The 24,161-nt window shown below is 32.6% G+C and overlaps 3 protein-coding genes across 4 annotated transcripts; 2 read left to right on the top strand and 1 right to left on the bottom strand.

Moving 5' to 3' along the window:
* Nucleotides 1–2,246: 2,246 nt before the first annotated feature.
* LOC119689152 (ran GTPase-activating protein-like) lies at nt 2,247–4,634 on the bottom strand. The gene is made up of 6 exons (XM_038103916.1): nt 4,372–4,634; nt 3,630–4,311; nt 3,363–3,564; nt 3,013–3,294; nt 2,704–2,946; nt 2,247–2,639 (listed from the first exon to the last, which is right to left on the bottom strand). Exons 1-6 carry the CDS (start codon nt 4,478–4,480, stop codon nt 2,319–2,321), a joined length of 1,839 nt encoding a protein of 612 aa, XP_037959844.1. The 5' UTR covers nt 4,481–4,634; the 3' UTR covers nt 2,247–2,318.
* Nucleotides 4,635–4,905: 271 nt separating this feature from the next.
* Nucleotides 4,906–7,427, top strand: LOC119661981 (heparin sulfate O-sulfotransferase-like; the record flags this gene model as incomplete). The annotated part of the gene is given in 8 exon segments (XM_038071508.1): nt 4,906–5,028; nt 5,291–5,724; nt 5,784–6,043; nt 6,119–6,204; nt 6,269–6,407; nt 6,474–6,571; nt 6,642–6,764; nt 7,339–7,427. Coding segments are annotated over 7 exon segments (882 nt in total). The 3' UTR covers nt 7,367–7,427.
* Nucleotides 7,428–7,623: 196 nt separating this feature from the next.
* LOC119661982 (DNA topoisomerase 2-like) lies at nt 7,624–19,155 on the top strand. 2 transcript variants are annotated; one of them, XM_038071510.1, is made up of 5 exons: nt 7,624–7,714; nt 7,809–7,896; nt 18,448–18,608; nt 18,677–19,033; nt 19,090–19,155. In XM_038071510.1, the coding sequence occupies exons 2-5, from the start codon at nt 7,824–7,826 to the stop codon at nt 19,138–19,140; spliced, it is 642 nt and encodes a 213-aa protein (XP_037927438.1). In that variant the 5' UTR covers nt 7,624–7,714; nt 7,809–7,823; the 3' UTR covers nt 19,141–19,155. The 2 variants fall into 2 exon arrangements, with proteins under 2 accessions (XP_037927438.1, XP_037927437.1); XM_038071509.1 differs by having other exon boundaries at nt 7,809–7,908; nt 18,460–18,608.
* The last annotated feature ends 5,006 nt before the right edge of the window (nt 19,156–24,161 follow it).

Genomic DNA, 24,161 nt, shown 5'->3' with positions numbered 1-24,161 from the left:
AGCCCTTTCAATTTCATCGAAAATGTGGTGTACTTGATCTATAGTCGAATGCTTGCCACAAAATCCAAATTGATGGTTTGGTATTAGCTTTTCGGAGCCTATTATAGACATTAGTCACTTGTAGAATAGCTTTTCAAAGAACTTCGAAATGATTGGTAAAATTGAAATTGGTCTATATGACGATATGCATTCTAGCGGTTTGCCTACTTTTGGAATCATTTTTACCTCTGCGATCTTCCATAGTCTAGGAATACATTTTAGATTTATTATTGCATTGAATTGCATTAGCAATTTGCGAACAGATTTATCTGGTAACTGCTTTAAAACTTCGGATGTTATAAGGTCAAAGCCAGGCGCCTTTTTATTTTTCAGGTCTTTCATTGCTCATTTTAGTTCGCGTTTTGTTATTCGATCGATTTGCTGGTTTCTTCTCTCTGTGACAATCAGTAATTCATCACACTATACATCATTAGACTGAAATATTTTTGTCAGGTTATTTGCGAAAGATCTGGTTTTCTCCTCATTGCTTCTAGTCCATTTTCCATTGCTGTCTTTGATCGTTGGTGTGCATGTAAAGGATTGTCGATTTCCACAATGAGTATTCTGTTTTTTTTAGTCATTTACTCATTTTTGATAGACGAATCTCAGTTTTTAAACGTTTAGTAGCTTCATTAGGCCTGCTTTTATCTAGAGAATATCGAGTTTGTTGCCTTCTTTTTCTTAGTTTCTTCTTCTCTTTTAATAGACTCAGAATTTCTCTTGGATAGTTCTCCCCTACAGTTTTTCTTCTATATTCAGGGGTACTGATCCAAGCTGCTCTTTGAAGTCTCTTTCAAGTTCATCACAAGTGCTCAGTGAAGTTGAGAGGTTTACACTGTCTTCAAGCAATGCTTCAAAAAAACTCCAATCTGTAGATTTATTAGTCAGGTATGGAGCGGGACCTTTCTTTATGATTGTGTCACTTAAATTTAATTATATGGGCGAATGGTCGGTGTGCAGATCTAAACCTTGTTTGATTTGCATGTAGTTTGATGATATTTTTTAGTGAGAAAGAAATCTATAATGTCAGGCAATTTATTTGGATCGGTCGGCCAGTAATTTAGTTTTCCTGCTGAAATGAATTCGCATCCCGTTTCTATTTCAGCCTTATACAGTTCTCTTCCCCTTGTTGTTGTGATGCGTGAACCCCAATAAGAGTGTTTCGCATTAAAATCTCCACCTACAATAAACTTAAATTTGTGTCTTCTTATTAGCTGTTTATATTCCTAATCTGTGATGTTATGGGGGCTGTAAGTAGCAGTTATTGACAATGGTTGATTATTTGAGGGGATGTAAGAAGCAGTTATTGACAATGGTTGACAGTGACAGTTGTTGTTTAAGACATTTGAGTACTACATTTGCTTTCTTCATAATGATCCATGCTTTTCCGAATAATTTCAGTACTTCCTTCTCTCGCACAGTTATCTGGATGTATAGTATGATATATGAAATAATTCTTGAATGCTATAAAAGACTGTGCAGTAAAATGTGTTTCGTTCACAAGGCAAATATCGATTTGTTCCATGGTCAGTAATATTTCTAGATCTCATTGGTGCTTTAGCAGACCATTCGCGTTCTATGTCATAATTCTTAAGCAATTTTTCTTTTATTTTTTAAATTTTCGTTAAGTTTTTGTTTCAGCTTGGGTAGTCGGACTTGTATTGCGTTGGTTACTACTTCCTGTTTTGTATGTTTAAAAATGAAATTTTTAAAAATAGAAGAGAAATTGCCCTATAAATATGTAGTCTTTTAAAACTGACAGAAATATAACTGGGAATAGAGTTTGGACCGTGTTTTTGGTTAAATGTTTTGGTCTAAATCGATCGTTATTTGAAATGTAACATAAATGAAGATTTATGGTTACTGGAAATAATGCATTATTTCAATTAATAAATAAGCTGGAGAAATGAATTTAAAACGTATGATATTTTATGTAGTTCAACTCAATATTAAAACGTATTGTCCGTCACTAGGCTGGTTTGCAGTTGATGTATGCATCTAACTTTCAGTCTATTTAAGAAATATAAATCTAAATCAATCAATAAATCTAAACTAAATCAATATAAATAAATCAATTCACTATTTTGGCGTTTTCTTTAGTTAAAATTACGGTTCCTTAAGGTTAAACTTATAAATCCCACCCTTCTTTCACATTAAATCCCAATTGACAATATAATTATTTATTCATAAAATCAAGAAATTAAAAATAAATTATAAGTTAAGCACTTCATTTATTAATATAAATTTATTTTGTTTTAAAACAAACAATTTAGATAAAGCTACAACGAGAGGCTGCTGAAATGCATGATGATTTTCTCATTGTTAGTTTCTTTAACAGCTTCTTTGAGAGCATGACGGCAAGCATCGTTTTTATATTCTGTCTTAATTCCGCAGTCATGTTCGATCAAACCAATTTTATTGGCAAAGAAAACGACGAGAATGTTCTCCTTTCCAGTTTCAGTTGCATGTTTGAAGCAAATCTTAAATAGCCGCACGGCCCATTTTAAAGCTTCTACAGACTGACGGGATAGATTAGCAACTTTCAGTGTAGTGTAGTACAAGATATCAACGTAATCTTTCTCGCTTAATTCCTTGAAGCTCTTTTGTGCCAAAAATTAGAGTTTTATTGAAAGTGAAAAAATGTATAAAATAAGTAGAAAATACCTCACAAAAGTTGAAAAAGTTCATGTCAGGGGTTGCTATTGCTTTCAAAAACATTTCAAGAGAAGGTGGTTTTAATTCAAAGCAGAACTCCTCTACAGCATTCAATTGTATGTCTGGTGATTTATCATTATCTGCCGATATAGAAGCAGTTGCACTCAGCTGATTTTGATTTATTGGTTTCGGTTTAGTTGGCGTATTTAAACTAGCTGGAGTTTGAAAAAATACATTCTCTTCGCCACTTAGCTAAAATTAGTTGAAAAAAAAATTACTCTTTTAAAAGAATTTAAATAAATTGTAGAAATTATATACTGGTGTTTGAAAGGCGCTGACTGAGGTTACGTATGCACTAGCATTGCTACTTTCGTCAGTATTATCCTCATCGTCGTCGTCGTCGTCGTCGTCGTCGTCTTCCTCCTCCTCCTCCTCTTCCTCCTCATTGCTATCGTAAATGTCATCTGATCCTTCCTCTCCATCATTGTTTTGTGAATCATTTTCATTTTCAGACTCATTTTCTTCAACCTCAACGAATGCGTTAGGATTAATGGCAGCCTTCATACACTCAATAATGGTTTTTAAACCATCAGACCCGAGCTAAATAAAATACAATATAAATATTTTCAAGACTCAAATAATTAAAGTTCATTTTTTTTATAACTCACAACGTTGCCATCAAGATTAAAAGTTTTTAAGTTTGGTTTATTGAGCATAGCGTTTGCCAAACATATGCCACCTTCACCATTAATTTCATTAAAGCTTAAATCAAGAACTTCTAGATTTTTGTGGTCATCTGCTAATGCATCGGCAAATAAGTAGGCGCCATCCGTTTTAACTAAACAATCGCCAAAGTTAATTTCACGTATTCTAAAAAAAAAAAAAAAATTATCTTATTAAATATGTTTACAGCTAAGGATTGAAAACAAAATTACTTTGGTATGAAAGCGAAAAGTTCAGCCAAATATCCAGCGCCCTTGCGGCCAATGTTATTATCATTTACATTTAGTACATGTAAGTTCGTATTTTCTCTGAAGCCTTTGGCTAGTGCATCAAATCCAACATAATAGATAGAATTTTGCGGCAAACTAATTTGTTCTAATGTCTTGAGTGTACCAAACATTTGTGCAAGTGCTGCAGCACCCTCGTTCTCTAAACGATTGCGTCCGGCAACAAAAACTTTCATTTGCATTGGAGTGCCGGCGCGTAAACTGTTCTCGTGACCTTCGATTATAGCCTTTGAAAGCATTTTACCACCACCAGCGCCAAGACCACAATTGTTCAAGTGCAATTCTTGCAGACTGTAACAGACTGGTGATTTCAAAAGATCTTCTAATCCGACCATACCATTTGGACCTAAAGCGTTGTCGCTCAAATCTAAAACAGTAATCTGTGCTTTTGCGAACATCAAACCATTGCTAAGATGTTTTAAAGCCGCTGGTATTTCATCTATTAGTCTTCTAGTAAACATATTAGGCCACATGGCCTTTTTAAATTCAGGATGACATCTTAGAGCATTACCAATAGCTTCGGCTGCAGGAACCCCCATAGTGTTCCCTCCTAACTTCAGATAATGCACTACCTTACTATTAGTCAAATCATCAACTACATACTGAACTAAAAATTTCATCAGTTATACTAAATACTGCATTCAAAAGATACACATCTTTAAATTACCATCGCTGGCCTTGTCCCATGTCTCTTGACGATCTTCAAACGAAAGTCCAGTTTCATATGGAATTGTGGGCAATTCTTTCGCCAAGTTACCAAGATTAAATTGCGACATATTTAATTAAAAATTTGGCACTAATAATTACGGTTACTTATAAAAACAAAAACTATTTCAAAACTCCATCAAGACAACAGCCCTCACCACATTAATGCTGTCACATATTTGTGTTTCGCGCGATGAAAATAAATTTTGGTGTTGCCATAAAAAAATTTAAAAAACTTAAAATTAGGTTCGTAAAAAAAATTGTTACATTACATAGGCCGTGTGCGAGTTCGAGTAAATTGATGGTAAATTAAGAGAAATAGTAAATTATGTCGGTATGACAACAATGTTGGTATTTACCAGAATTTCGAGTAAAAATTTTGGAAATTTATAAGACATTTAATAAATAAATTAATAAATTTGAAAACTTTTAACCAAAACCAATAAAAAGGTGCAAAATATAAATAAATAAATATTTACATAAGTGCAGTGCAAGAAATTTGCCTGGATGCAGTGACTATGTAAACGTAACACAGTCAAAATAGTAATTTACATATAATATTTGTTTTATAAATAACCGAAAAAGCATTATTTTGGTAGAAAGCTACAAACATGATTTGGTAAATTTTCATATAAGATTTGCATTTATATATGTATGTACATTCATTCAACACTCTATACAAAGTTATTGCTGTTTATTTTGCTAAATGGATTTTCATATTTATAATCAACTTGTCATCTCTGATGTTTAATTTACAGAGTAATGAAGTAATAGCAAAGAGTATACAAAGAGTATTTAATTAAAAAAACAAAAATAAAGTATTTTTCATTTTCACAATTTGTTTTTGAAAAAATCTGAATTGTTTTCTTGTAATTTAAAAGGCGTGATAGCCGCTGTACACAAATGTTTTCGGGCAAATGTCAAATTTGTTGTGAATCAATGAGAAGTTAGCACAACAAAAATAGTTTGCTTCGCACGTACAATTAATTGCATATGAAGAAAAAGTATTTGCATACTAATGTCGTTGCGTTGCTTACGAAAAATCAAGAGGAAACAAAATTAGTTTAAGCACCATATAATAATATCAGACATAAAACCAGAAAGCATTTAACGAAATAAAACAATGAAAATTTGTGCTAAATGTGATATTTGCACAGAGATTTCGGCATGATGTTGCTGTTGCACAAAAAATTCAAAAAAATATTTTTAGCCACAAGACCATTGCATTGGTTAATACTAGGTGCAGTGTGCTTATTCACTTGTGGAGGATATTGGTTTTTGTGGTCTGAGGAGCATTTGGAGACATTACACAATGGTAGCGCAATTTTAAATATCAAGTGATTGTAGCAAATTTAATTTGTATTTTGTTTGTAGCGATTAAGCCTTTAGCGAAAATAGCCGCACCTGGTGTACCTAGTGGTGGTTCAGTTCAATATGTCACACAGAGCACGGTCTCATTTGGAGGTGATGGTTTCGATTACGAAAACCAATTGGTTGTGCTGTATAATCGGGTACCAAAGACAGGTTCCACCAGTTTTGTCAACATTGCTTACGACCTGTGTAAGCGCAACAAATTTCATGTACTGCACATTAATGTCACTGCAAATATGCATGTGCTCTCATTGCCTAATCAGGTAAAAACAGTGTAAAAATTTGTCTGCCTAATATTAGAGTAATATGCAAAAAAATTTTGTTTTGTCTTACCACAGATTTCCTTCGTACGTAATGTAACGAAATGGCATGAAATGAAACCAGCTTTGTATCATGGACACATGGCATTTTTAGATTTCTCTAAGTATACAAAATGCTCATCATATGCAATTCTCATTTATTAATATGTTTTTGTTTTCATATTTTAGGTTTCAAATATCGCATAAACCTATCTATATTAATATAGTTCGTAAGCCGCTCGACAGATTAGTTTCGTATTATTATTTTTTACGTTCTGGTGATAATTATCGACCGAATTTAGTACGCAAAAAAGCGGGTAATAAAATTGTAAGTATTTTAAAAATGAAAAATAAGTGTACTTGTATTATTTGTAACGTGAGATGTTTATTTAAGACGTTTGACGAATGCGTTGAACTTAAGCAACCGGACTGTGATCCTAAGAATATGTGGCTGCAAATACCGTTTTTTTGTGGTCACGCCGCCAAGTGCTGGTATGTGCAGTTATGAGCAGTTAATTAACAAATAGATTTCTTTTATGATTATTTTTATTACTTTTTAAAGGGAACCTGGCAATGCATGGGCACTTGACCAAGCTAAACGTAATTTGGTCAATGAATACTTTCTTGTTGGTGTTACAGAGCAAATGGAAGATTTTGTGGACTTACTGGAAATATCTTTACCGCGGTAAGAACATTTATGACAATTCAAAAAGAAAAAATTTGTTACCAAATCTATCAATTGCTTAATATCAATTGTCACTTCTGGTATAATTTGCTGCTATTGACTTTGGTAGAACTCTGCTAATATTTGAAAAAAGAATTAAGTGCTTTCTATTTGTATTATTGTTTAGTGATACATAGTCCCCTTGAAGTCTGAGCTTATTTCACGACATTCCTCCAAATTAAGTTTTTTTTATAATTCTGTGTTAAACTGTTTTTTTGGATCAATTTTAATTTCATTATTCTCTGTACTTATTGGGAAGCGAATTGTTGAATATGTATTTTAACAGTCTTGGCACACTGTAATTTCCTGTATTACTTCTGAATATATCGTAATTTTATATTAGAGCTTCAATAAAGCGAATTTTCTGTTGAAAGGAGTCGAATATTTTCGATGAAAAGTTTGAACTGCTTTAACACTTTGAGGCACGACTTTATATTTTTGTCTTTAGAATTTAATATTTACCAAAGTTTGGTAAATTTTATTTCTTTTAAAATTTAATCTTTACATGTTACAAACTTCTTTAAACGACACGAAGATGTGGAAAGCTGCAGCGCTATTGTTAAAAAGAAGAAATTCAGAAAAGGCTTTCCAGAAATTAACTGTTGTAAAGAAATTTGATTATTTACTTGGGATGTCAATGTGAATGTTGACTGAAGAGCGTAAGAACGAATTGTTGCGTCAGTGAGATCAAAAGTTAGCTGATCTGGCAAATTTGAAAGCAAAAACCCCAGAGTTATTGTGGTTAAATGTTTTAGATGAATTAGAAAAGAAACTAAATGAAGTGGAAGAACATGAACGTCTGGAGGAACAAGGACTTAACAAGAAAACTGCTAAAGCTTTAGCAGCGAAAGCGAAAGCTGGCTAAAGGCGGAGAAAACGCTTTCATACATCCGAAACCAAATGGTCAAAAGGTAGAATTTAAGTTAATTTTTGTATTATAATTATATAATAATTTAATATAATAATTTTGTATTATATATATATTTTTATATTACTATTAATCAGGTTACTGAAGAAATTATGTTGAAAGTTACAGCTAAACAAATTAAAAAAAAGGTAAAAGAGGAGGTACTGGATGAAATTGATGCACTGGTTGCGGAAGGAGATAAAGAAAAGGGCTATTCCAAAGAAGGAAAACGCTGATACTTCTGGCGATGGTCTTAAACAAGCTAAATTAAACTTTAAATCACAACCCTATTGTTTGTAATCCGAAAAGTTAAATTTCAAATGTTAAAATTATAAACACTTGATCCATTGATCATAAGCAAAAGAAATTTATCAAAACGGTGCCTGAAAACGGTGAAATTCGGTTTTGTGAATTTAAAAATGTTTTTATTTCAAGAAATTAAACTTTATTTTGCAAATTAAACAAAAAAACTGTGTTTTGTTCAAAACAGCTGATAGAGACATATGCTTTTCTTAACGAAAGTAAGAAAGTCTAAATGTGGCGTTGCCACAGTGTAAGTTATATATGCCTTTAAAAACTTAAATAAAAATAAATTTCTGTTTCTTTATAAAACTAAAAATTTTAAATAATTAAATAAACAAACTGCAAATATATTGTGAATCTATTTTTTTTTTGCCAATTCTCACTGTAAAATTTCCGCTTGATTTTTGCCATCGAGTTTGAAAAGTTAATTACAAAAGTTGTTACAATTATTGAAATGGTATTATAAAAATTTTAACGTTTTATATAATAATCAAATACAAAAATTTATAAACTTCAATAATATTCTGTATAAGATTGAGAACAATAAACATTTCAAATAAATTTTAAATTTCGGTGGAGCGCTCGCCACCGTTAGAGCAAGTAAACCCTTCCCGCTTTACCTGTAATGGAAAGTTAAAATAAAAAGCTTTCCTGGAGCCAACAATGTTCAACTCCAACAAAGACCTTTTCAATAAATGCAATGTTCTCTTCAAGCATGCCAATCTCTGCGGAAATTACAACTACAACAACAACATCAACTTCATCAACTATAACAACATTAACATCAACATCTTCTAATCCAATAATGTCGGTAAACTCTGTACAAACTAAAACAACATCAACTAAAACAAATAGCATCACAACACCGTTGAAATCAACATTTTGTCCAAAAACAGGCAAATTAGTGAAAAAAAATATATAAAAGTAATGCTAATAAAACAAACAATTACGCAAATGCAGATCAACAAAAATTAAAACGCGAAGACGAGATAATCAATCTCCACTCAAACCTTCGATTGAAAGCAACAGTAACAGAAAACATAAAACTAAAAAACAATGCAGTGCACAAACAACATTACTAGAATATTGGCTTAGCAACCCAAGCACAGACAGATTTGAACTGCTTAGAGAAGATGACGACACACTAATTGTACAAGCTCACAGTGGAACAAATACGAAAACAACCACACTGGAACAAAAATATTCAAAAAAACCCAAACCTGTTCCAATTCACGTCTAACAATCGAACAAAGCACTTTAATAAATGCACTAAACCCAATAGAAAATAATTGTAAATATGATATAAAAGTTCTACCAAAAAATGAAGTCAAACTGCGACCATTTGACTCAATTCATTACACTAGCATAATAAAGATACTAAAAGAAAAAAATACCGAATATTACACGTATAAACCGAAGGAAGAACGAGGTTTTAAAGACTTCCTTCGTGGCATTAAAACGTCTTCATGAAAACGCACATGAAATCATAAATATCCAAAACATATTACAACCACGAACTAATAGGCCATTAAATTTATTCTCTATAGAATTAAAACAAAATGTAAATAACAAAGAAATTCACTCAATTCAGTATTTGCTTCACTGCAAAATCCAATTTGAGCCACCTCGCCCTCTAAACGTTATACTTCAATGTACAAACTGTCAAAAATATGGACACACAGAAAATTTCTGCACCAAATCACCGGTTTGTGTTAAAGCTGCAGGAAGTCATAAATCCGTCAGCTGTCCAACAAAAGGAAATACTGGAAACTGTATGCGGAGAAAAGCATACAGCCAATTACAAGGGATATGAAGTGTACAAATCATTTAAAATCAAACGATATCCAATCATGAGAGAAAAAGGAACACCCGTTCAAACAAGTTATCAACAATCTTCTTATACAACAAACAATACAACCACTCAAAACACAAATGCCAACATCCCACAAACATTATCATATGCCCGAGTTACGCTCCAAACACCTGTTGAATCTAACTCTTACAACTCAGAACTCGCAGAGTACAAAGAAATGACAAAAACATTGATAACATAAATGTCAGGAATGATGAACATTTTTACGGCGTTAATTACAAAAATCAATGGGTAAAATCAATCACTACGTTTACGCGAGTCTTAAAATCACTTTTAAAACTGATTTTAAAATTTGTTCTTGGAGCGTTTACGCACAAGAATTAAAAGCACTTTTAAGGTAACTGTCAATCAATCAGCTGTTTAACAGCAAACATGTTGATTTTAAACATTTTAAAAATGAATATGGTAAAACTACAAATTGTTTTACTTTTATTGCAAAAAAAATATATTATAACCAAAATTGTAGAAAATAATAATAAAGCAACAATACTAATTTTAAAATCATTCCGTAAAAAATTTACAAAATTACGAGAAATGCGATTGCAGCTCTTTAATAAAATGGCAATACGTTCTGTTAATGAGGCTTTAATGAATGTAAATGTTTTTATAAAGTTTTTCATAAAATATTTAGAATGCATTTTTGTTTTTAGCTTCCACCACGAATAAGAACTTTTAGCAAAAGCAAGAGAAGTTCGGAGTGGTGGGATGTTGAAGTTCTGCAGTTCTATGACGATGAACAATGGATTGCTGATTTTCGAATGAATCGACAAATATTCTTCAGGCTTGTAGATTTGCTTAAGGATAAAATGGCACCAGCAGAAAATACTTTCGTTGAAGGGTTGTCTGTTGAACAGAAAATAGCTATTGCAGTTCACAAACTTGCCTCTTGTGCTGAATACCGTGTAATTGCAAAGCGATTTGGAGTATCAAAAAGTACTGTTTGCTTATGTGTTCACAGTTTCTGTAAAGTTTTAATTGAAAACCAAGTCGGCAAAATATTATTCTGGCCAAATGCATCAGAATGTGAACACATAGCCTCGAGATTTGAACAAAAATTTAAACTGCCAAATATTATTGGTGTTATAAACGACACTCATGTGCCAATTAAACCCCCACAAAACGGTGCTGCAGACTTTCGTAACAGAAAGGGTTATAGTTTCATTGCAGTGCAAGCTATTGTGGATGATCAATATTTATTTAAAAATATGACAGCACAAAATCCTGGCTGTGCACACGATGCATCAGTGCTTAGGGACAGTTCTCTATACAAAAACCATAATACATTAAGTCCTGAAAGCCATAGGGAAATCGACGGAATTTACAACGCCTCAAATGAAGCTATGCTTTTTAAACTTCCTTATTATATTATTGGTGATGCAGCTTATCCGCTTTGTAACTGGATTATGAAAAATTATAGGGACGAGTTAACTGTTGAAAAGACATCCTTCAACTTACATTTGAATCAAGCACGAATTGTTGTGGAGCAAGCATTTGGTCGCTTGAAAGGAAGATGGAGAATACTTTATAAGAAGAGCGACCGGGATGTTTACAATATGCCGCATGTGATAATAGCGTGCGGAATTCTTCACAATTTTGTGGAGATATCTAAACAACGTTATAATTCCTCATGGGACGTAGAAAGAATCCACGGTGAAAGTAAATATCCCCAAAATGAACAGATGTACAATCGACAAAATTCGTCGTCTGGACATCTTATGCGAGATCATATATGCGCGTACTTGGCGAGAAAATTTCCACTTCTGCATAGAAGCAATTAAAAAAATAATGTAGAAAAAACCAATTTTTAATTAATTAATTTATACGTTTATTTATAACTAACAATATAATATATATAATACTAGCTGACCCGACGAACGTTGTTTCCCCTTGCAATTAATTTTCCTGGCTCAGCTGAGTTATAATATTTGTTGTTATTCAACTTAACCTTTAGCATTTTAATACGAAAATTATTTTGAATTGATTTTTTCTTTTGAACTACAAAAAGTCCACATGCATTACTTATGTTACAAATATTTTCAAATCCTTATAAGCACTGCATTTTAAATGAAAAAAGAATATCAATGGATATTGCAAAGCGTCGTAAGAGCGATAACTGTCATCAATCGTATGCACTGTGTTATCTCTGCGTTGTATTCATATATCTTGACGTTCAAATGCGTCGCCAACCATAACAACTGCAACTTCATTAATAGTCGGTGCATTATATCGGCCCGCATGCTGCCCAGATGGTACTTTGTCTGCTTTTATGACGATTGTATAGTTGTCGTTTAGCAGTCGGTTTGAAACGGTATTGAACAACTGGACCAACTGGTTGTGATTTTTTAAAAACGGTTCTAAAATACCCACAATTTCTTGCTCCTCCATCTGCTCGATATGGTTGTACTGGCAACGTGCGTTTATTTGCTACTTCTCATCACCCATGAAGTAGATTTGCAGAAATTTGGGATCGTTATTGGGCATCGGCATTAAAGAACCAATTTAGTGATACACTTAGCCCTGAATCTTAAATGTTGATTGAAAATTGCGACCATTCTAATTCTGAACGATTTTTGTTGCTCCAAATGATGTCATTTGAAAGCACGAATTGAATTTGCGAATTTTACGAAAAAACAATTTAGATTGAGATGTAGCTCCAGCCAATAGTGCTTTCATTGGTTCTGGCGGCGAATTCAATGGTGGCAATACAACTTTTCCAGATGCGCAGCAGAAACCTGCCGATTCACCTTGGTATTTGAGTGCATGACAGTGTTGGCACTGTTTGTTCATAGCACCGATTACAATTCGTGAATGTGACGAATAGTCGATAACCGACTCATATTCAAACGCAAGGTGATGAAATGATGAACGTGTCAATGCCCGATTCATCCGAACCACCTTGCAAGGAATCTATTGCTAACGCGGCCTTCGTCAAGATTAAGCAGAAAAGATGTACCAACGCACTGATTCCTTTTTCTATCTTTATACATTTACTTATTATCAACCTTATTTAAACTTTAATTTACTTCAATTTAATATACTTTTTTTTTTCTTTTTCGTTTATTTTTTATTTTTTATTTTTTATTTTATTTTATTTATTTCTTTATTCTTTGCTTTTCATGAAATAACTTTAACTTTAATTATTATCAATTAACTGCAGTTATAATTGTCAGTTCATTTGTTTGCTTTAGTTTTTTTAAGATTTGAATACTTATTGTAAATCTTCTTATAAAAGAGATTCAATAAATAAAATAGATATTTAAAAAAAAAAAAAAATGCCCGATACACTTGCAAACGCTGTTGTTCACGTGTTCTGAATATGTCGGTGACTCGTGGACGGGCCAGTCTTTGTCTCAATGCATTAGCTCGAAGGCGTTATTTGCGTTGCTCTTGACTTTCATTAACACGTGTGATTGTATCCTGGTTTCTTACATTCTCATTGTTTTCTGCCGATCTATTTAACCGACGGTTCTGGAGTAATTGTGAATTCCGAGTCGCTCGACCAATATTTTCTCCTTGTCCACGAAGACGTGGCATTGTTTTTTGTATGTTATTTATATCTTTATATATATAATTTTTCTTTTTTGTGTGTGTTCAAGTGAATTCAAGGATGGTTTAGATTCACAATTTGGTCCATTTATATTAGACATTTAAAAGTTATTCATTCTTACTTTGATTTGTTTAAAAAGTTTAAACTCTAAAATGAATCGTTCAACTATCCTGTGGAATTTTTGAATTCGCTGGATTTACCAGGAATACCACCACATAACTTAAGATTAAAAATTGGCTCCCCTATAATTATACTGCGGAATTTAAATGCATTTAAGCTATGCAATTTTACGATTCATTTTAGAGATTTTAAACTTTTTAAACAAATCAAAGTAAGCATGGATAAATTTTAAATTTCTAATATAAATGTATATGGATACCAAAAAATAAAAAATTAATTAAAAAGACATTATCCAGTGGGCAAAATTGTGAATCTAAACCTTGAATCCACTTGAACACACACAAAAAATTTCATCAAAATCGGTTCAGCCGTTTAGGAGGAGTTCACTGTCAACACACGTACAGAAGAAATATATATATAAGATAAAATATTTATAACAATTTAAGCTTAATAATAAATTTAAATAATTGAAAATAATAAATTTAATATTAAATTGAAATATTTTTTCAAATAGAGAATAAAAAATAAAAAGATTTTCAAATAGAGAATAAAAAATAAATAATTTTAATTAATTTAAATTCTGCGATGCAATTAGACCTCTGTTAGCACTTTCAATTGTCTCATTGCTACTACGCAGCAAATTTTCATTGTGCTTACGCTGCTCTTCCAGCATTTTCGTTTCCCATTCACGCTGTTTTTCCGCTTCCTCGCTAAAGAATTTTTCTTGGCGGCTAATCATAATTTTGCATTCGCGAGACCAACTTTCATGAAAGCTGGACAATGCCTTTGGGTAACTTCCTCTGCCCTTCGATCGATCTAGTCGAATTTGAGTTGTGGTGGTATTCGATGAAGTTGACGTCGAAGGCAAGTCATCTATTCCTAACTCCCAATTCGTTTCATCTGCGTTATTCTGCGGGTTCAAAAATGCGGATGTTGAAGGCAATTCAAAGTCTGAATTGTGCTCCTCTGCGTTGTCATTTAAATATTCTTCATTCCATTCGCCTGCAATTAAAAAAATTAAAGTTCGGTAACAATATATTTACTTCTATGATAAATTACCATTTAGGTGTTCAATATCAAGAGTATCGCACCCGTTATTTTCAAGAATTGATGATGGTCTTGAGTCAAGGATTTCGCACATCAATGGATGGTATTCCATGCAACTGTTACCACTACAATTGTTATGTTTTTTTATTTCAGAGTATTGTCTCTTTAATACCTGCCACTTTTGTTTTATTTGCTGTACACTTCTGTACCAGCCACTGATTTCCATTTCTTGGCGAACAATTTCATAAATTGTGTCCTTTCTATATTTTTTGCCGTCTTACAATTTAATTATTTGTTTTTCTGCAAATATTTTAATTAAGCATTCTTCCTCCTCTTTCATCCAATTTTTTCTTTTTATTTCCCTTTTCTCCATATTTTTAGTTAGTGTTATTTGTAATAAAATTCAAATTATTTGCACCTATTCACTGTTAACAGCTGACAATTCAAACCTTAAACTGCTTTTAAGGTATTTACGCAAAGGGTAAAAGTGACATTTCTTACTAAAAGTGATGTTAAACTACTTTTAGTAAGCTAAAAGTGCTTTTAAGCAAAATTCAATTTAGGGTGTTTACGCGATCTTAAAATCGATTTTAGGAGCCTTAAAACAACTTTTAAGGCTCGCGTAAACGTAGTGAATGACTTGAAAATAGTAGCATGGAATACAAACGGTATAAGTAGACATGTCAACGAATTGAAAACTTTTCTGTACTCAAATTCGATCGACATACTATTACCTTCAGAAACGCATTTCACTGAATAAAGCTATGTTAAAATAGATAATTACACAATATTTCAAACCAACCATCCCGACGGAAAAGGACACGGTGGAACTGCCATCTTCATAAAAAACTGTATAGTTAGCTCTGAATCAGAAAATCATAGTACAAAACAAATACAAGCGACCACAATAATGATTGAAGATTCTCATGGTCTATTAAAATTGGCTGCTGTTTATTGTCCTCCTAAGTCCTCAAATACCAAAGCCACGTATTTAAATTTCCTCAAATCTCTTTTTCAACGATTTATAGTCGGTGGAGATTTCAACGCAAAAAATTCGCTATGGGGATCACGTTTAACAAACGCAAAAGGTAAAAATCTTTACACTCAACTGAGTGAATATAAAGCAAAATTTATAAGTATTGGTGAACCAACCTACTGGTCTAGTGACCTAAGAAAGCAACCTAATTTGATTGACTTCTTTATAACAAAAAACATAAATGTAAATAACCTTTCCATTCATTACAGCCTTGAGTTGTCCTCTGACCCCCCACCGATAGTACTAGTTTGCAGCACAACTCTTTATATGAACAATACGAACAATTATACATACAATTATCAAACATGTTGGGATACATATCGTGAGCTAATAGAAGAACAGTTAGTTATAAATATAGCTCTAAGAGCTATATTCTACTATTATCTGCAGCATCTGCATCTACACCAATAACTAAAACCAAAAATGTAATACCTGAGAAAAATCTGGCAAATATCTAGAGCTCCATTTTCCACTGTTAGTTTTGATTAAAACAGTAATCGCTCCAATATGGAAATATGGAGCCGAAATTTGGGGCACAGCATGTAAATCCAACATCCAAATACTGCAAAGACAACAATCAAAAATACTTAGGACTATCATCAACGCTGAATGGTACATCTCAAACTATGACATTCATCGCGATTTAAAGATACCCTTTGTTGCAGACGTTATCCGAAAAAATAGTAAAAAGCACACAGACGGATTACTTTTCCATCCTAACCCAACAATGAGGCAGCTACCTAATGACGAAGCCACACACAACAGAAGATTGAAACGCTTATTTCCATCAGAACTAGCAATACTATAATAATCTAACTAATATATTCATAGTAAATTCATAGCAGTCTATTTAATTGACTCACTTATTTTATCATCCATCCATTAATTTTAATTATTTTATAATATTTAATTTATATAATTTAAAGAAAAGTTTTCTTTTTCATTTTATCCACTATTAATAGTTCACTCATGTAATTCTTAATCTTGTTTTTGAATTTTTACTTGAAGTTCCATTATGTAAAAATGTATACTTCATGCTCAAATCTTGGCACTTGTATAATAAAGGGAAGAAAAAAAAAAAATAATCTAGAGCTCCATAAATAAAAACAAAGTTAAACAAATTAACAAAAGAGCTGAAAGAATTATCAGAGGCTGAAAGACATGAGAAACATCTTTAACTGCATGATTAGCAATAAGATTTGCCCTTCTGTTTGGAAAGTAACGAAGGTTGTAGCAATATCTAAACCAAACAAAAATGCTTCAATTGTCAACTCTTACAGATCGATCAGCTTATTATCCATCTGATATAAACTATTCGAAAATCTTCTTTTCTCCCGACTGGAACCAATAATACAAGAAAACAACCTATTGCCAAATCAGCAATTTGGATTTCGTAAAAAGCATTCTACAATTCAGCAAATTCATCGGGTGGCTAGGAAAATTTCAATGAATATAGACTCTAAGAAGATCACTGTGGCTGTGTTTTTAGATGTAGCCAAAAGATTCAACAGCGTCTGGCACGAAGGATTGCTTTACAAACTATCAAGAATATTGCCGGCCGATTTTTATTTACTACTGAAGAGCTACCTTAAAGATAGATACTTCTTTGTGCAATATCAAAACGACACATCCCACATGATAAAAATAGAAGCCGGTGTCCCTCAAGGGAGTGTTTTAGGCCCGATCCTGTATCTGTTATACACTACAGACATTCCTAGGCAAAAAGTGTAGAAATACTAACTGTAACGTTTGCTGACGATACTACATTAGAAACGACGATATTCACAAAGACCTGAATATCCCAACTATACATGAAACGCTTCAAAAAAGCAGTGCTAACCACTCATCTAAATTGCTTCAGCACACAAACTTAGAAATGAGAAGACTTTCAGCCTTGGAACTAGGGCACAAAAAACGTCTTAAACGTACACTTCCAACCTACTTAAGTATTAAATTAAGTTGAATTCTTTTTTTCAAAAAAAAAAAAAAAAAATTAGTAATGTTTATTAATTTATTATTATTATTTATTTATTTATATATCTATCTATCTTTTTATTTATTTATTTTATTTATTTATTTATAAAATGTATTGAAATTTATATGACATGCATTATTATCATTAATAGGTTATCTTAAATGATAATTTAAGATAACTCAAAGTTTCAAATTTTCATTTGTTAAAAGTATTACTAGATATCTAAGATAGTTCCAATATCAATGGAATAAATATAAAACAAAAAAAAATCTAAAGGGGTAAGAAATTTTTGTTTTTAAAAATACAAGGTGAGATGAAAAAACTGCAACCAACTTCAGACTGCTGTCATTTCTAAACCGCTCGTCCCACAGCTGTCAGATTTATTCTAGTGACAGCTCATTATATTGTTTACAAGCGCACAAAAGCATTTTGGTGGGAATTTTTCAGTTATTTGTTATTTGTGATGGAATTCAAGCGTGATAGTGTGATTGCTTTGCATTTGGCTGGAAAACCACAAGTGGCTATCGTTAGAGCCCTCCAGCATTTAAAAGTTAATAAATCTTTTGTGTCTCGTACCATCGCTCGTTACCATGATACTGGTAGCGTAGCCCGACGTCAAGGAAGTGGACGAAAAAAAACAGCAACATCGGCAGAAATGGTTCGAAAAGTGAAGAAGCGAATTGAAGGAAATCCGCGTCGCAGTGGACGAAAAATGGCTCGTGAGCTGAACATATCGCAATATGCCATTCGGCAAATATTGAAAAATGAGCTTGGACTAAAGGCATTGAAGTTCCAAAAAGTGCAAGATCTTACTGATGCGCAAAAAAAAGTTAGACTTGCGGAAGGAGATAAAGGACCCAAAGGTTCGCCAGATGTGCCGAAAAAGGGAAAGAAACCTGGGGCTGAACCGAAGAAAAGGGCTATTCCAAAGAAGAAAAACGCTGATACTTCTAGCGATGGTCTTAAACAAACTAAATTAAACTTCAAATCTAAAGGGGTAAGAAATTTTTGTTTTTAAATATAATAAAGAATTGGAAAATGAATATATTAAAAAACTTGTTTTAGTGCAAGAAGAAAAGTACAAGCTCCGATGAAGATGAACTATCCGGTAGCGATATTGAAATGCAAGTTAGTGTTGCTCCACGTGCGGATCGACCAGGACGTCGTGCAACTGCTAAAAAAATAAACTATTCAGGTTTACTTGATTCGGATGAAGATGTACAAAGTAGTGAAGGTGAAATGGTTTTTAAGGATAATAAAGCAGTTCTCGAAGAGTCCACAGTAATGGCCAAAATTAGCGATAGCGAAAACGATGTCAATGGCAATGGAGACAGCGAGGAAGACACTCCTATCAAAAAGGCTCCTGGTAAGCGCCCACGTAAAAAAAATATAAGCGACAGTGATAGTGATAATAATAAGAAGGTAAATACGTTCTGCACTTGAAATTGGAAAAATAAACTATAATAAATGCATTTTAGGGTAAGAGGAAGAAGAAAGTCAGCAGTGACTCCGATGACTTCGACTTCTAAATATGAAAATTATTTAAAAAAAATTAAATTTACAATTAAGAGTATAAAATATTTTAAACCTCAATCAATTATAATCAATCATTACTGTAACAAAACACATTCTTCTCAACGCATACATACGCAACGACAAATTTTTTAATTTTTTAAATAATTTAACTCACTTAACCTTGGACATTTATAATAATTTTAAATGTTAGCTGTTTTTAAATGTGACTATTAGTTAGTATTGAGTTTTTTAGTTTGAAAGTTGGCTAGAAAACAGTACCTTTAAATGTACTTGTCATTTCATTGTATGTAAAATTGTTAACATGTTTAGTCAAACTTCTTTTTACCTTAAAGCATATGTAGAAAAAATTAAATTTACATTTAACATACATTTAAGAGAGCCAATAACAAACAACAAGTTTCTCAAAATATTTTTAACAATTTTTATATGATCCTTTCAATTATTGCATGTAGAAATAAATTAATAATTAATTATTGTATTTAATTGTTTTAAGAATATGAACGGTGTGTTTATTTTATTTAAACATTGTTACAATATTAACCATACACACCACCCAAACATTCAAATACATCAACATTAGTATATATAGTAATGTTAATATCAAATAAGTTAGAGTACGTACATCCGTAAAATCTAAATAAATGATTTTAATGAAAATATTATGTGTTCTGTTTTTGTTTATATGAGATATGAGATATGAAGGAAGAAAATTCGTTATGTTTTTCATCTTTATTAGTTACTCAATTATTTCCAAAATGGATAATCGTTATTTGCTTTAAGCTCGTCATAAATTTTATATGCCTGCAAAGTTTAACGCTTCTAGGATAGTTGCACTCCAAATTCTGCAACTCCAAAACATATTCATTAACTGTCATTCATTAAATATATAAGATATACCACTACGGCTACAGTTGTTACTTTTTATCTTGTCCTCAGATAGCGCCTATGAAGATATAAGACAAGGTCTCACTTCTGTCGCAGTTTACTGCTCTGTTGGCAATGTAGTTACCATTATTATTATCTAAAAAGTGGTCCCAAGAGCTTTCAATAAGCTTAGCGAGTATAAATTTATAATTATGTAATAAATCAATCTGAAAACTAATATTTGCATTATTATAATAAATATATATATGTATTCACTATATTCTATGTACATGTGATTAAAATTGTTATGTTCTGTAAAAAGAAATCTATTTCTGGTATTTAGCCTCCAATTGATGCCGTGGTTTTGCGAATCGAACATTTCTAACACACAATCATGCACAACAATAAATAGTAGTGGTCAGAAAATGCAGCCTTGCTTCGGTTGTTGAAATGAACGGTTCACTTGTTTCACCAATATACAGAACTTCGTGTTTTCATAGCTTTTCTTTATTGTATTAATTATTTTTTGCGGAGTCTCTGTAGTGCTGGTCAGATGGCCTCTCTCTTGATTGAATCAAACGCCTTTTCATGATCGACAAAGACTGTATACAGGACTGTGTTGAACTCGATGCACTGCTCAATTATGACACGCATACTATTTATATTGTCGACAGAGGACCGGTTTAGTTTGTTCATTTATTGGTTGAATAATGCTAAGCTTCCTGTAAGATAGTAGCCAAGATAACGCGAGAGTTGCGTTTCATGAGAGCTTTTTTACTCTTATGTGCTCTTTCTTTTTCAATATTTTTCTAAAGTTTAGCCTAGATATTTAACTTAGTCCTCTCGTTCTTTGAGCTTGTCCATGACAATTAGTCTTTTGCCATTTTCGTTCCTTTTCCTAGTGATAAACATTGCCTTCGGTTCATAGCGTTTAGCTTAATTTTCCACTTTCTGAAAGATTTGTTATTTCATTAACATGTTTCTATAGTCTCACATGAATGAAGTACTCTTTTCAGACTCTTTTCAGACTCTTTTCAGAGTACTTCAGAGTGCATTCAGAGTGCAGGTATCGTCTGCACATAATGATATGGTGCTTCTAGGTTCTTAATTAGTATTCCTTGTAAAATTCGCTATTCCTCTTATTTGGCAACCAAATCCGTGTGTTGTACTTTATCGAAAGCCTACGCAATGTCAAACATTATCAAACCAATCTCTCAACAGTTGGTTTTAGCTTATGCGGTAGTAAGCACACATCTGCAGGCAGGTTGCTAATAGGTTTTAAGATTTGATAGTGTGAATAAAACCATAGATAGTGTGAATTTGCGGCCAATCAGCCATTCCATTTTTCACAACTTCATATCAAGCTCGTCCCGTTTCTGTTTTATGTGTTCCTTCATTCGAAGTTTTGCGTCCAAGGTTATGCCAAGATATTTTGGAGTGTTTGCATATGATATCTGAGTACCTTAAATCGAAATAGGAAAGTACTGTATTTTTTATTTGTAAAATCCACATGAACAGATTTATCAGAATTCAGTTTGATACGCCAACTCTTTGTCCAATTTTCTAACGAATCTGTAGCTATTTGTGATTTGTATTGATTCTTCAACGGAGTCAGCAATTTTACTTTTAGATGTTATTCGCAAGTCCATAGTGTAAAGCAGGTATAGTAGTGGACCGAGTACACTCCCCTGAGGTACACCAGCTTTTATCTCAGATAGATTTGAGTAACAGTTTTCGTGTTTTACATAAAAAAACATAGTGATAATGCAAGACTTAAAAATCGCAGAATATGACGACGGCAAACATGTTTCTAGTTTATTCAGAAGACCAGACCAGAAGTGCCAGATTTTGTCGACAGCCTGTGTGACACCAAAGAATACAACAGAACGCACTTTACCTTCAATAGCCCTTTCAATTTCATCGACAATGTGGTGTACTTGATCTATAGTCGAATGCTTGCCACAAAATCCAAATTGATGGATTGGTATTAGCTTTTCGGAGCCTATTATAGACATTAGTCACTTGTAGAATAGCTTTTCAAAGAACTTCGAAATGATTGGTAAAATTGAAATTGGTCTATATGACGATATGCATTCTAGCGGTTTGCCTACTTTTGGAATCATTTTTACCTCTGCGATCTTCCATAGTCTAGGAATACATTTTAGATTTATTATTGCATTGAATTGCATTAGCAATTTGCGAACAGATTTATCTGGTAACTGCTTTAAAACTTCGGATGTTATAAGGTCAAAGCCAGGCGCCTTTTTATTTTTCAGGTCTTTCATTGCTCATTTTAGTTCGCGTTTTGTTATTCGATCGATTTGCTGGTTTCTTCTCTCTGTGACAATCAGTAATTCATCACACTATACATCATTAGACTGAAATATTTTTGTCAGGTTATTTGCGAAAGATCTGGTTTTCTCCTCATTGCTTCTAGTCCATTTTCCATTGCTGTCTTTGATCGTTGGTGTGCATGTAAAGGATTGTCGATTTCCACAATGAGTATTCTGTTTTTTTTAGTCATTTACTCATTTTTGATAGACGAATCTCAGTTTTTAAACGTTTAGTAGCTTCATTAGGCCTGCTTTTATCTAGAGAATATCGAGTTTGTTGCCTTCTTTTTCTTAGTTTCTTCTTCTCTTTTAATAGACTCAGAATTTCTCTTGGATAGTTCTCCCCTACAGTTTTTCTTCTATATTCAGGGGTACTGATCCAAGCTGCTCTTTGAAGTCTCTTTCAAGTTCATCACAAGTGCTCAGTGAAGTTGAGAGGTTTACACTGTCTTCAAGCAATGCTTCAAAAAAACTCCAATCTGTAGATTTATTAGTCAGGTATGGAGCGGGACCTTTCTTTATGATTGTGTCACTTAAATTTAATTATATGGGCGAATGGTCGGTGTGCAGATCTAAACCTTGTTTGATTTGCATGTAGTTTGATGATATTTTTTAATGAGAAAGAAATCTATAATGTCAGGCAATTTATTTGGATCGGTCGGCCAGTAATTTAGTTTTCCTGCTGAAATGAATTCGCATCCCGTTTCTATTTCAGCCTTATACAGTTCTCTTCCCCTTGTTGTTGTGATGCGTGAACCCCAATAAGTGTGTTTCGCATTAAAATCTCCACCTACAATAAACTTAAATTTGTGTCTTCTTATTAGCTGTTTATATTCCTAATCTGTGATGTTATGGGGGCTGTAAGTAGCAGTTATTGACAATGGTTGATTATTTGAGGGGCTGTAAGAAGCAGTTATTGACAATGGTTGACAGTGACAGTTGTTGTTTAAAACATTTGTGTACTACATTTGTTTTCTTCATAATGATCCATGCTTTTCCGAATAATTTCAGTACTTCCTTCTCTCGCACAGTTATCTGGATGTATAGTATGATATATGAAATAATTCTTGAATGCTATAAAAGACTGTGCAGTAAAATGTGTTTCGTTCACAAGGCAAATATCGATTTGTTCCATGGTCAGTAATATTTCTAGATCTCATTGGTGCTTTAGCAGACCATTCGCGTTCTATGTCATAATTCTTAAGCAATTTTTCTTTTATTTTTTAAATTTTCGTTAAGTTTTTGTTTCAGCTTGGGTAGTCGGACTTGTATTGCGTTGGTTACTACTTCCTGTTTTGTATGTTTAAAAATGAAATTTTTAAAAATAGAAGAGAAATTGCCCTATAAATATGTAGTCTTTTAAAACTGACAGAAATATAACTGGGAATAGAGTTTGGACCGTGTTTTTGGTTAAATGTTTTGGTCTAAATCGATCGTTATTTGAAATGTAACATAAATGAAGATTTATGGTTACTGGAAATAATGCATTATTTCAATTAATAAATAAGCTGGAGAAATGAATTTAAAACGTATGATATTTTATGTAGTTCAACTCAATATTAAAACGTATTGTCCGTCACTAGGCTGGTTTGCAGTTGATGTATGCATCTAACTTTCAGTCTATTTAAGAAATATAAATCTAAATCAATCAATAAATCTAAACTAAATCAATATAAATAAATCAATTCACTATTTTGGCGTTTTCTTTAGTTAAAATTACGGTTCCTTAAGGTTAAACTTATAAATCCCACCCTTCTTTCACATTAAATCCCAATTGACAATATAATTATTTATTCATAAAATCAAGAAATTAAAAA

The sequence above is a fragment of the Teleopsis dalmanni genome, chromosome X (genome assembly GCF_002237135.1).
Source record: "Teleopsis dalmanni isolate 2A chromosome X, ASM223713v2, whole genome shotgun sequence".
Taxonomy (NCBI): domain Eukaryota; kingdom Metazoa; phylum Arthropoda; class Insecta; order Diptera; family Diopsidae; genus Teleopsis; species Teleopsis dalmanni.
The sequence above is the reverse complement of the archived record's forward strand: the minus strand, read 5'-3'. Positions and strand labels throughout refer to the sequence as shown.